This window comes from Callorhinchus milii, unplaced genomic scaffold, assembly GCF_018977255.1.
Source record: "Callorhinchus milii isolate IMCB2004 unplaced genomic scaffold, IMCB_Cmil_1.0 Scaffold1, whole genome shotgun sequence".
Taxonomy (NCBI): domain Eukaryota; kingdom Metazoa; phylum Chordata; class Chondrichthyes; order Chimaeriformes; family Callorhinchidae; genus Callorhinchus; species Callorhinchus milii.
In genome coordinates, this window is record NW_024704742.1 from 68,360,773 (window position 1) to 68,373,803 (window position 13,031).

A 13,031-nucleotide genomic window follows, 5' to 3' on the forward strand; every position below is an offset into this window, starting at 1 on the left:
CCTTCCCTCCCCTCACCCTGACCATTTCCCCCCTGCTCGGGTCATGACCCAACTGTGCAGCGCCTTGGGACGTCCTCCTGACGTGAAAGGCGCTTTATAAATGGAATCTTGTTGTTGTTGTTGTTGTACTTAGAAACAAAAACATTTGAAAAATGAGAAAATTATAGAGTATGGAATACAAAATTTAAAGGAGGCAGGAGAAAAGTGGTAGAGGAGGGGACAACAGAAAAAAAAGTACTGATTAAAATAGCGCAGGCATCCTAGTACTGAAAGAAAATTCCTACTTATTCATACAAAGACACATTTAGAAGACATCTACCTTGTTAATAATGATGCTACAAAAATTATAAATACATTTTAAAAGTCATAACTTGATAGTTAACCTATGGAGTGATAGGATAGTCAGATGTCAATGGTAGAAGTATCACATCCATGACATACCTGCCCTCTTTCTTCCAACTCTGTTAACATGACAATAGAGCATGATTTCCATTCCCATATCATTCTCCAGAAATCTTCTATTGTGTGCTGAAGAGGCCCTTGGCTGGCTATGTAAGAGTCCTTCTGTCGATATCCCTGGAACATAAATTATACACCATTGCAAACCAGTTTCCATCTCCAAATTAAAACTACATTTGAAAGCAGAATTCTGTTGACCAGAATAATGTTCAATCATTTTGGTGGCCTATTCCCTGAATTTCATTCAGAATTATTACACTGTAAATATAGCTGATGTGACAGCTAATACTTGATTTAACATTATGCAGGAAATATGGACTCCTGGGAATAATTAAGAGACATTGATCTAATGGATCATCGAAAGGAGATCATAAACACCAGGAGTTTAAGTGGTTTAGACACGTAATCTGAACCTCCGAATTATATTACAGTACAATGCTGAGTATATTGAGCTATTTATATAAAATGCCATGGCTTTGTACAGAAGTGGCTGTAAGCATCAATGCTGACCATTAGTGCACACACTGTCCTTGTGTCATATACAGCATTTAAGAACTTTGAAAGATTTCCAGGTCAAGGTCAATATCCATCACTGAAAGTACTTTTGTCTTAGGCACAAAGACAAACAGTCTGGAGGAGAAAGCAATTCAGCTGATCAGGCCTGTTTGACCAGTGTATTAGATTTTGAGAGATTTACCCTTAATACCTCTTGCAGATTAAATTCAGCATTCCATTGACAGAATCTAGGCAAAGTAGCTGGAGATACTAGCCCCCAAGTGCTGCAGAAAACAGCAACATCACTATCATTACTTGCCTGTAAAACCATTCAAATTTACTAACTTGCTTCAAGTACTTGTTGGGGTCTGATGATAAACCATGTGTACATTTTCCACAATTAGCTTTCGTTTGTTGAAAAAAAAAACATCTCCAAACATTTGTAGGTTTTCTTTTCAATGCTACTAATTAGCTAAACTAGCACTGTGTTGTCAGTCATGTCATCATCAGTGGAGTATTTCCACATGGATGGACTGGAGACCAAACAGAAGACTGTTGGGAATAATGGTTGTCTAAGTGCAGACAAAATAATCAATAGCTTATTTCCAGTTGTCAGGTAGGACAAAGTGTAATTACTACAAACTAAAACGTGCCTTTACTGCTACTACTAATATCCTGTGGGCAATAAATTTGATTGGGAATATGAACATAAGTGAAAGAGATCATTTTCAGTATACATTCCACTGCAGAAGCCGCTTAAGCTTCTAACAGAAGGCTCTGAATCAAACCTCTTCTTAATCATGACACACGGAAACAGGCGAAGCATTCAAAATGAGATCTACAGCCCAGCTATGAACTCAAACTTTTCATTGGATTATTTATTCATTCTATTTGATAGAATATTACTTCAAACATTTATAATTAAGGTTAGTTGGGTCTATCTTGTGTCGTGGTTGCCTCTTGCTTGCCAAGAATTGTAAGCAATATCATTAAACAATGTTGTTTCCATCATTTCCTCACCCACCCTATTAATTATCCGAGTTTAAAAGGTGTAATTCCTCGTATACTTTTATTAATCTTTTTATCTGACTCCCTTGGTGTGCCCTCCCTAAACTGATCTAGATTAGCAATAATCAACGGCAGTACTGAAGTCCAATTACATATTTAGAATAAAAAGCACCTGGGTTTCATCAACATATGCTGACAGAAATGAGAGCTTTAGCAATACAGAAGAATGCAGAATGAATACTCAATTACACACTGAGACAAGAAGTTATAAAAACTCACATCAATAAAGGATGCATTCACATAATCTGTGTTCTCTTCACCTCTTTTCACAGGGATGATCACTCTATTAAACTCATCTGAAATTAATTACAGGAAACCACATACGTTACCACAGCATCCTTCAGTCAATCAAACAAAATAAATATTTGCTTAAACATAATCTTTATTCTCAAATTTCTGCATATCATTACCATTTGGGAACTCTAGTACTTTAGCACTTTTTACTTGAAGCAACATGCTATGATGATTCACGTGCATGCTTCATGTCCATTAAACTAGGCAGGCTGATTCAAACTCAGCACTCTTATTTTATATAAAAAATATAGTACCACTTCATAGTGAATTCAGATAATAACAATCCTTGCATTTGGTTTAGTGCCTTATCACATCATTGTGACATCTTAAAACTCTTCACATAAGATATTGTAAAGTGTGTAAAAATGCTGTGAATTTTGTAGGCAAAATACTGTCAGATATTGTTACCATCACTTGGAGGTGTACAACTCTGGGAAGACGCCATACAACAACAAGATTTCATTTATAGAGCGCCTTTCACATCGGGAGGACGTCCCAAGGGGCTGTACGGTTGGGTCGGGACCCGAGCCTTGGGGGAAAATGGTCAGGGTGAGGGAAGGGAGGGAGCGAGGAGGGGGTAGGGAGTCGAGAGGGGAGCTGAAGGCACAGTCAAAGAGAAAGGTCTTGAGACCGGCCTTGAAGGAGGAAAGGGAGGAGGCGGCGAATGCACTGGGGGATAGAGTTCCAGAGCCTCGGGGCTGAGAGGCTGAAGGCCCGGCCACCGATGGTAGGGCGGTTAGAACGAGGGATGTGGAGCAGACCGGAGCCAGAGGAACGGAGGGTACGGGCAGGTAGGTAGGGGGATAGTAGGTCAGAGAGGAAGGAGGGAGCAAGGCCGTGAATGTTAAACCACAAAAGTTAAAATAATAATCCTTCCATTTGATATAGTGCCTTTCACATCAAGAGCAGGTTTGTAGTGACTGTATATTTGTAGTAAAGTAAAGTGGAATCAGAGTTGTTGTCCTTCGAATGAGACGTTAAACCGAGGTCCCATCTGCCTGTTCAGGCAGATGTTAAAGACCCCACGGCACTATTCAAAAAAGGGAGTTTCTCTCGATATCTGAGCCAACAAGCACCCAGATAAAATCGGACATTAACTTCACCGCTGAGACATTGCTGTATGCAAATTAGCTGCCATGTTCAACCAAAAATAGTCATTACACTGTAATTTCTGCAAACTCTTTGAGAGGTTGACTTTCTGATAAGGCTCTGTACAGAATCAAACGCAAGGATTATTATTATTTATCATGTTTTGATTCATAAATTCTTAACAAATCTCTTAATTCACACAAGTTGGAACATGGCCCAATAACATATTGAGAAATTTAAATTGTGTAGTTAATCACAGGAAATACATTCCAGCACTTTATGATCAAGCATGTTGATGCCCTGACATGCAGGAACCAGACTCCCGGATAGTTTCTTCTTAGATAATAATAATCCTTCCATTTTGATAAATGACAGAAGGGAATGTGTTGAAAGAGGAGGAGAGGGAAAGGACAAAAGAACAAAGGGGATCTTCACAGAGACAAAAGACTTCGGGAGAAAGTGAAAGTCAAACTTAGAAGAAAAACTGGAGACAAATGAGACAGCAAAAAGAGAGGAAGATTTACTTTGAATAAATTCAATCAGGTAGTCATGGAGAGCGAATCGGTAGCTGAAGCACTGATGGTCCCACTAATAGATACTGTTGCCCTTCACATTAGCTTTGATACATTCAAGTACTTTGATATTAATATGCAAAATACCCCTTGAAGTACATTCCTGAGTCGAACACTTGCAAAGTAACGCAGTTAATTTTGCAAAGTTGGATTGGAATGTTTTGTAAGCAGCAAATATTTGCACAGAATAACTACAATGCTAATGAAGGACATGAATAGTTTCTGTTACACAACTTAAATTGACTGAATGACTGCATGTTAATTCTGAGTACTAAACAGGGGGAAAAGGTTTCACAACTGTTCTTAACCCTGCAATGTTCAATCCCTCCACTAGAGGATACTGTGCATCACTAAATGCATGGCTTGAATTTTGCTGTTTCCTGGTTCATTTTGTTTATCAGCACAATTGCCTGGATGAAGTAAAGTCAATTCACTTGACAGTAAATTTTGTGAAGCACTTTGGGATTTCTCAGCATAGTGATAAGGCACTGTATCAAATGCAAGGATTATTATTATTATTATTATTGTGCTATTTCCTGATCTTACTGAGCAGGAGGGAGCTACAATTGGTTCATGAGCACGTGAGGGAAAAATCAGCCAGTCCCCAGCTCCTGGTTGTTATTTAGGGAGACCCGATGGAATGTGCTGTGTAGATAAGGGCAGGAACACGCTTAGCTAAGGCCCTTCACCATGGAATAGCCCATTAATACTCACTGTTTGAATTCAGATTGGCCATTTGACTAGACTTGACAAAAAGGCTCATAATACCTGCCTTGTTCTTCACTCACAAGATAGTCATGTGACAAGAGCAATTGGGAAAATATGTTTCATCGTACAAAATTTATAATTTAAACATTCAGAAACCGTGTCCATCTTTTTCATACATTCAAGCGATCTGGGACGCTGCCCAGCGTGAGGGGCGCTATAACAATGCAAGTTGTTGTTTGACAATTAGAAATTACATTTTTTCCCCTGTATTACCAAATACAGTCCTGTAGCTCAGTGGTTAGAGCGCTCGCTTTGCAAGCGAGAGACCTGAGTTCAATTCCAGGCAGAGGGCGAAACCTTGGGCAAGTTTCCTTACTCCACACAGAGCCTAATAATAATCCCTCCAAAACCAAAAACAATAATAAATTGGTCATTTTCAATCTACGACTGTTTGTGGGACATTGCTGTGCGCAATTGGCTGCCGCGTTCACCCACAAATATACAGTCAATTCACTTTACAGTGTGTTCTGTGAAGCGCTTTGGGACGTCCTCCCGACGTGAAAAGCGCTATATAAAATGCAAGGATTATTATTATTATTATTATTAACCATATTTCTGAGACAGAACTGATTGGAGGATATTGGATTAGCTGCAGATTACAACAACAACTTGTATTTATATAATGCCCTTCACGTGGAGTAGCATCTTGGAGCACTTAACAGTGGCTGAACCTGATGTAAATCATAGAATCTTACAGCACAGATGGGAGACTATTCGGCACAGCGTGCCGGCTCTTTGAAAGAGTTATCCAACTTGTCTCACTCCCCTGCTCTTTCCCCATGGCCTTGCAACTTTTTTTGTTTTCAAGTACCGATCCAATTCCCTTTTGAAAGTTATTATCGGATCTGCTTCCACCACCATTTCAGGCAGTGCATTCCAGATCATAACAACTCTGTAAAATACATTCCCCTCATCGTCTCTCTGGTTCTTTTGACAATTATCTTAAATCTGCGTCCTCTGTTTACCGACCCATTTGCCAATGGAAACAGTTTCTCCTTATTTGCTCTATCAAAACCCCTCATAATTTTCAAAAGAAAACCATACTGAGTTCTGGAGTTCTATTGTACCACTGTTACTGAGTTTTGACAAGTTTATATTTATGAATAATAGGTCTTACAAGGAATGATCTGAAGAACTCTGTTTTTTTTCATGTTGGCTGGCAAATTGCCTGTCCTCATCTTATCGTTTTGAATTTTGATGGAGGTCAATTTCTATGGAGGGAGGAGGAAAAACAAATTCAGTATCAGCACTAAAACAAATTCCACCTAAATAACATGCAAAGTGCAGCTCATCAGAAATGTCCTTTTTGAGAAGGATAAATATCACCAAACCTTTGTATGTGTCAGAGACAACTAGGTGATCATTTGTCATCACCGATCCATAAAAAAATCTAAAAAAAAAGATACTATTCAACAACAACAAATTACAAATTAAATTTGTATAGCACCTTTCACTTTCCAAAGCGCTGCACAGTCAAGGATTTGCACCCGAGCTGTCGTTTGGGATCAGGAGGGGTGGAGATCAGGTAGGGTGGAGATAGGATGGTGACCGAATGCATGGTTGAAGAGAAGGGTCTTAAGATTGGCTTTGAAGGGAGCAAGAGAAGGGACTATGGGACGGCATTCCAAAGGATGGGGGCATTGAGGTTGAAGGCTCGACCACAGATTGTGGGGTGGACAGGGCGGGGGACATGAAGCAGGCTGCAGCCCACTGAACGGCGGGAGCAGACAGGTTTTTGTACTGAACAAAAACTAGAAAAAAAATAAAAGCGGATCTCCACCAACTGTAAATATAAACATGCTTTGACATGTTCACACTCTGCAGAAATGTTAGCGTGAATTTTTTGGAAACCTTTTTTCAAAATAATGCAAACATTAAATACTGTATTTACACACTATTTATACAACTTGCATAACAGATCCTATGTTAATTTTTTTACTTGTTCTATAGCGTCACTATATTTATGATCGTGCTGTGGTAAAGTCTGTGTATCTCTTACCTTGAACTCTTCATCCAGACCATTGCCCCCCGACCCAGATACTTTGTTGTAAAGTTTCTGCAAGTGACATTCCAGCGAGGTTACTTCCAACTCTGTGTCTCCATATAAATAATGCTCCAACAACGCTTGGTATATAAACACGTACTGCATCTGTAATGAGACACCAACATGTTCATATTAGTGCTCCCTGGTGCTTGAAAAGCTTGCCGACAATAATGTCAAGGCTCATTCAATTGGACGAGGTACCTCAGTATACAGAGATATAATAATATACATGCAGTATAATCCTTGCATTTGATATAGTTTCTTATCACGTCGTAGAGACTTCCCAAAGTGCTTCACAGGATATGTTGTAAAGTGGAGTTACAGTGCATTTTATGGGCAAAAAGCGGCAGCCAATTGCGCACAACAATGTTCCACAAACAGTCGTAGATTGAATGATCACATTTTCTTTTTGGTGGGGGGAAGGATTATCATCTCCAGAAAGCTATCTGCCAATCGATTAACAACTGGATTTCTACTTCCTGCTAGGTAAATAGAGACACGTGGAGTAAAGAAACCTGCCCAAGGTTTCGCTCCGCCCGTGAATTGAACCTGGCCGATACCTCTCAATTGCGAGGCGAGAGTGCTAACCAGTATGCTATGTATTGCTAAGTATTTTATATTATATATTTTATATTACTGAAGAGGAGGAAAGGGNAAAAAAATTCTGCTCTTATTTTAAACAATGCAAATATTTGTTTTAGATTAGGGTTAATCTCTCAGTGAAAATACTATTGTATCGTCTGAGTAGTTTTATTACTGATACATCACTGCTTCCTTTAAGGATTACAAAGTTTGAGGTGAAATTTACAGAACTAGAATCAAAGAGATAGGGGTCTCTGCAGGCAGATCAGTTTCCGATTTAAGAGTTCAATGTTCGTGGATTCTAATGAATGCAAACAAATAAACCTAGAAATATTATCTTGGGGTTAAAACTTCTAAAAGGTGGACAGTAAAAACTAATTTATTAATCTCTATACCACATCCCATTTTAAACATTTACTCAACAATTAAAGGTACATTTTAAAAGTAAAACTAAAAAAGCGACTGGCACGCGGGAAGTAAGCGAACTGACTGTGCGTACGCACAATAAACGAGGTGCATAGGCCAACTGCATTATAAGTTAATTCACTGTAATGTAGCATGTTACAACTGGGCTGCATTGGGCTTAGCAAGTACTCATTATTACAGAGCTTTGAATACTTTAGTTTGATTAGGTTGCAATCGATAGGTATGCTCATCACCATACAATATTTTCATCCATTTGCACCCCTCACAATACAATACATACAGTATTCACTTATATAGAGCACTTTTCACGTGGCCCACAGGCTCATATTTAGATAACAGCATATTCATCTCTATGTTAACCTTGAATGAGTGAGGAATCATTAAATAAAAAAAAACTTCAAAATCGCTTTACACTCACATCTGTCTGAACCATCTGACATCGCTGAGCTCGGATTCGGGAAACAAATCCAAAAACATCCACTTTCCTTTCTGCATGCATCATGTCCAGCATGGCATCAATAACAATGAAAGTGCCTGTTCGACCCACACCAGCACTGAAAGATACAAAACATTGTCAATCTAGGGATTTTATATCCTTCAAAAAATATCTTATCAATTACATTTTCTCATCTTACTGTTATGTGACTGTTAACTCTGCAGGTTAAAGCTCTAACAAGTAGGGTATTCCCAGCTGGACAATCAGTGGGAAAGCTTGCCAGACATCAATATCAATGGCAAGCTATATGGTTTTAGCCGTTGTACCCCGGAGCCCAACCTTGGCTCTTGCCAACCAGCACCGAATACTTTCCGGTATTAGGTAAGTAGGATGTATCTCTCTGGAGAAAGACCGCGCATTCCATTCCAATAAATATTTCTGGAAGTTTCACGTGTATGGAATTCTCAGTGTGGCTTGGATATTCTTAATCACGGTGATGGGTTCCTGCATGTGTCAAGACACCAGGCTCACAAAAACAAGAATACTGTTCAGGATTTTCTCTGAAAGGCCTACGCTGATGGATGGGTTGAATTGCCCAGCTTGGTCTGAACTTCCCGGCCTGGTCTGGTTTCAGAAGCCCAACTTGTGACATTTTCTTCAGCCCATAGAGCTTCAACATATGGTTCCAGGTTGCCTGATATCTACATCACAGAACCAAGGAATTTAAAACAAATCCGGGAGAAGATGGGAAAAAAACTTGCTTTTGGGCATCACTGCAAGAAAAATCTCTCTGATATGCTTCGTTGTTTATTAATTTATCCTGTAAAATTCAAAATGCAATTAAATCAACCTAATGACTCCCTGTAACAGTTTTATTTACACCTATTTTACTTGTGATTTAAAAAATAAGTTCTCATTTTTGCTCAATTAAAGCTAAGATCTGGTTGCTGGATAGCACTCCACATAAATCATAAACATTATACTAAAGGAGGTGACTGACCAGTCAAGCTTAAGCTATTGTTATCTCTATCCACTGGAGCTGTGATGCCTTTTCAGTAACTGGGCATCCCCAACTGAATTTCGTACTCCAATTCCACTAACTAATGTTCTATATCGCTTCCTTGCTTTTATATTCAATGCCACAATACACATTTTTAAATATCCCACTTGCTCTTTTAATGTCTTTACACCTTCAAAGATCTATGCTTCTGATAATGATCCTTGCATTTGATATAATGCTTTTCGCGATAGAAGTACGTCTCACAGCACCACATTTACTGAGGTACAAATGATCACGATAACAGTGACGTCACAATAGTACTGTAGATTGAGACAATTCCAGACCCAGTAAGAGGATTGGAATAGGTTGGCACCAACTAAACTTCCAGAAGATTTGAGGAAGGTACTGGACACCAAACAAATCTCTCCTGGCACGAATGTGTTACTTTACATAATACATATAAATAATGCTCATCATATGCCTACGAACGATACAGAATAACACTATTGCAAAAGAGAAGGGAATTTCTCTTGATGTCCTGATCAACAATTCCCCAGATAAAATTAGTCATTTACTCCATGACTGTTTGTGGGATATTGTGTGCAAATTGGTTGTCGTGTTTGCTTACACAATATAGTAACTAAATTTTACGATGTACCATAATAAAAAAACACTATGTTAAATGCAAGAAATATTATTAGTTCCACAGCACTGAACTGAAGGGTCAGCCTGGACTGTGAGCTCAGTCTCAAAAGCTTGAATTTCCAGTGCCTTGTGATGTCCTACCAACGTGAATAATAAATAATAATAATCCTTGCATTTGCTATAGCGCTTTTCACGTCTTCTAGATGTCTCAAAGCGCTTCACAGAATTTGCTGTAAAGTGAATTGACCATATATTTGTGGGCAAAACGTGGCAGCCAATTGTGCACAGCAGTGTCCCACAAACAGTCGTGGACTGAAAATGACCAATTTATTATTGTTTTGTTTTTTGGAGGGATTATTATTAGTCGTGTGGAGTAAGGAAACTTGCCCAAGGTTTCGCCCTGCCTGGTGTCTCCCTTGCAAGGCAAGTGCTCTTAACACTGAGCTACAGGACTCCAAGACACTGAGCTACAGGACTCCAAGGTGAAAGGCAAATGTAATTTGTTATTGTTGAATTACATATGGCTGTTTTTGGACAATGCTGTGTGACAATTTGTTGCCATATTTTCCTACAAATACAGACAGTCACTAAACTTTGCTGATAAGCTCAGTGAAGCGCTTTGAGACATCTGACATGACAGCATACTATATCAAATATAAGGTTTATTTATTTGATATTACTGAACTCACAACCTTCTGACCTGCAGATAGCATGTTACTAACTGAGCCAAGCTGAAACCTATACTCCAGATTTCCAAATTAAATGTGACTTGGAAGCCTTCAATTTTTTAAAAATAATTCAACAAAATATTTCAATAATGGAAAAAATAACTGAAAGCAATGCCTCCCCTAAATTTTATTAATTCATACATATTATAACCATTAACTTACAACAGAAGTATAAGAGGAAAACAAAGAAAAATATTTCCCAAGCATATTAAAGGCAAAACCAACCTGCAATGTACGACTATGGCCCCAGCGAATGATGGGTTACAAGTTTTCACCTTCTTCAGAAATTTCAGCATACCAATGGGGGTGAATGGAACGCCAAAGTCAGGCCAGCTGGTAAAGTGGAACTGAGTAACCAGGCGCTGAGGTTTCTTATTGGTTACATCTCCCACCTGCAGGGAGAGAAAGAAAATAAACGAACAAACAAATGGGCGTCAACAACAACTTGCATTTTTATAGCACCCTTCATCCTTGATGGTGTTTCATAGCACTTGAATCAATCTTATCACATATGTGGTTGGCAGAGTTAATCATCATCTTCATAACCCTCAAACCAAACCTTAATGTGACTGACACAAGTATTTTAATGACTTTGACCCAGGGACACGATGAAGAAAAACAATTTGGATGCAAATCTTAAATCTGACACTTATAAAAGCTTTAAAAGAGTTTTTTTTTACTATAAGCCTATTTCTGGAATCCCTTCAGATATAATTCAGAAACTGTTTAATATTAATGTGGAAATTAGATACAAATTGCTGCTTCTCTGGAAAGGGTGTTATTCTCTAAGGAATGCCACAGGCTCTCTATGGCTAGATGAAAAAAGCAATTCCTACCATCAGAGAACAGGGAAGAGAGTTATGAAGGCTTCCTCATAATTTTACTGAACTAGATTTAGGTGGATTGTGTCAACAAAATAACCTCAGTTATAACAATACCATTTAAAACTAAAGTAGGAAAAGAAACAAAATTGTAGAAGATGCTTAAATTCAGGCTTAATTTAGAAACTGATCGTTTACAAGAACTAAAGAAAACGAACTTCCAAATTAACAATGTATTTAAGGATTTCACTATTTGCAGGTTCTTAAATTTTAAGATAAACACGTGAGGGGAAGTAGAATTTCAGGCTTCAGAAACATCCTCAGAGAAGAGAAAAATTATGAGTGCAATTTCCATGTTTGCGGGAAGCCAATTTAAGAGTGACACTGGGCTCAATTTGAGAGCAAGGACTATGCATTCCATGTTGTGCAAGAAACCATAGGAGTGGGTTCAACAAAGGAAGAAAAATGGGTAATCTACCGAACAAATTTGAAAAAAAATCTTGCAAAATCAAAAACTTTTTTAAATAGACACATTTTGTTACATAAAACATTGGCTTAATGTTCTATTCCATGCATATGTTCCATCATATAACAATTTGTAAATAATTTTCTTACTACTAACTGGAGCCCACTAATCAGATCACAGAAGTTATAATAATAATCCTTGCATTTGATATAGCGCTTTATCATGTCTTCAAGACGTCTCAAAGAGCTTCACAGGACATACTGTAAAGTGTAGTGACTGTATATTTTGTGGGTGAAATACAGCAGTGTCCCACAAATAGTCATGGATTGAGTGACCAAATTATTATTATTTTTTAAGGGATTATTACCCCTGGAAAAGCAATCCACCAGTTGACTAACAACCCAACCAGGTTCCCACTTGCTGCTTGGTAAATAAAGGTGTGTCGACTAAGGAGAGTTGCCTAACGTTTCACCCTACCCGGGAATCGAACGCAGGTCCTCTCACTTGCGTTAAAATAACCACATTTTTACAAGATGCTGGAATAAGCTACAGCATAAAATAAAAAAAGACATACTTGTTGAATACAGAACTTGCGGATGGTATAATCTACCAACACCATCATGTCTTCCACAGACACTCGGATGTTTCCATATGTCCAGCAGCCTTGGTCTGGCCAGTACTGGGCACATTTGCACTGGAACAAAATCATGTTTAATGTTAAAATTTTAAATCAGATTTCCTGCTGATTTTCTGCATATGCCACCAGATGTAATTACAAAACCGAGAAATAAAAGTATTGGAAGAGTTTTCGAAAATAATCCACATTTTAAAAACCAGCATAATTTTAAAAACAGCATTTAAATCATAAGGTAGCCACAAGTAAGTGTGTCGAAGGCTATCAACCCACTTACTTATGGCTACCTTGATGGGTATTCATCCATGAAGTGGATAAGAACACAAGTACATTGGATCCTCAATTAATCCTGTTATCAGCCACAATTTGTACCTCACCTCCCTCCCATTTCCCCCCAATGCATCACTTCACTATTGCTATGTAAAGTAATAAGGATTCAGATTATGGGAAATGAGATGTAACTTTTTAATAACTATAATCACTGAAAGTCAGTTTATCTTGCAG

At 38.3% G+C, this 13,031-nt stretch overlaps 1 protein-coding gene across 3 annotated transcripts in view; it reads right to left on the reverse strand.

The window, feature by feature from the left end:
- The window catches only part of LOC103181498 (protein tyrosine phosphatase receptor type A), a 108,990-nt gene that overhangs the window by 5,354 nt on the left and 90,605 nt on the right, over positions 1-13,031 (reverse strand). For all 3 annotated transcript variants that reach the window (XM_042343616.1, XM_042343605.1, XM_042343621.1), the window contains 7 exons: positions 12,468-12,587; positions 10,832-10,998; positions 8,216-8,351; positions 6,745-6,894; positions 5,863-5,956; positions 2,242-2,318; positions 442-576 (listed from right to left, as the gene is read on the reverse strand). In XM_042343616.1, the coding sequence (XP_042199550.1) occupies positions 442-576; positions 2,242-2,318; positions 5,863-5,956; positions 6,745-6,894; positions 8,216-8,351; positions 10,832-10,998; positions 12,468-12,587 (879 nt within the window). The remainder of the gene's footprint in view (positions 1-441; positions 577-2,241; positions 2,319-5,862; positions 5,957-6,744; positions 6,895-8,215; positions 8,352-10,831; positions 10,999-12,467; positions 12,588-13,031) is intronic.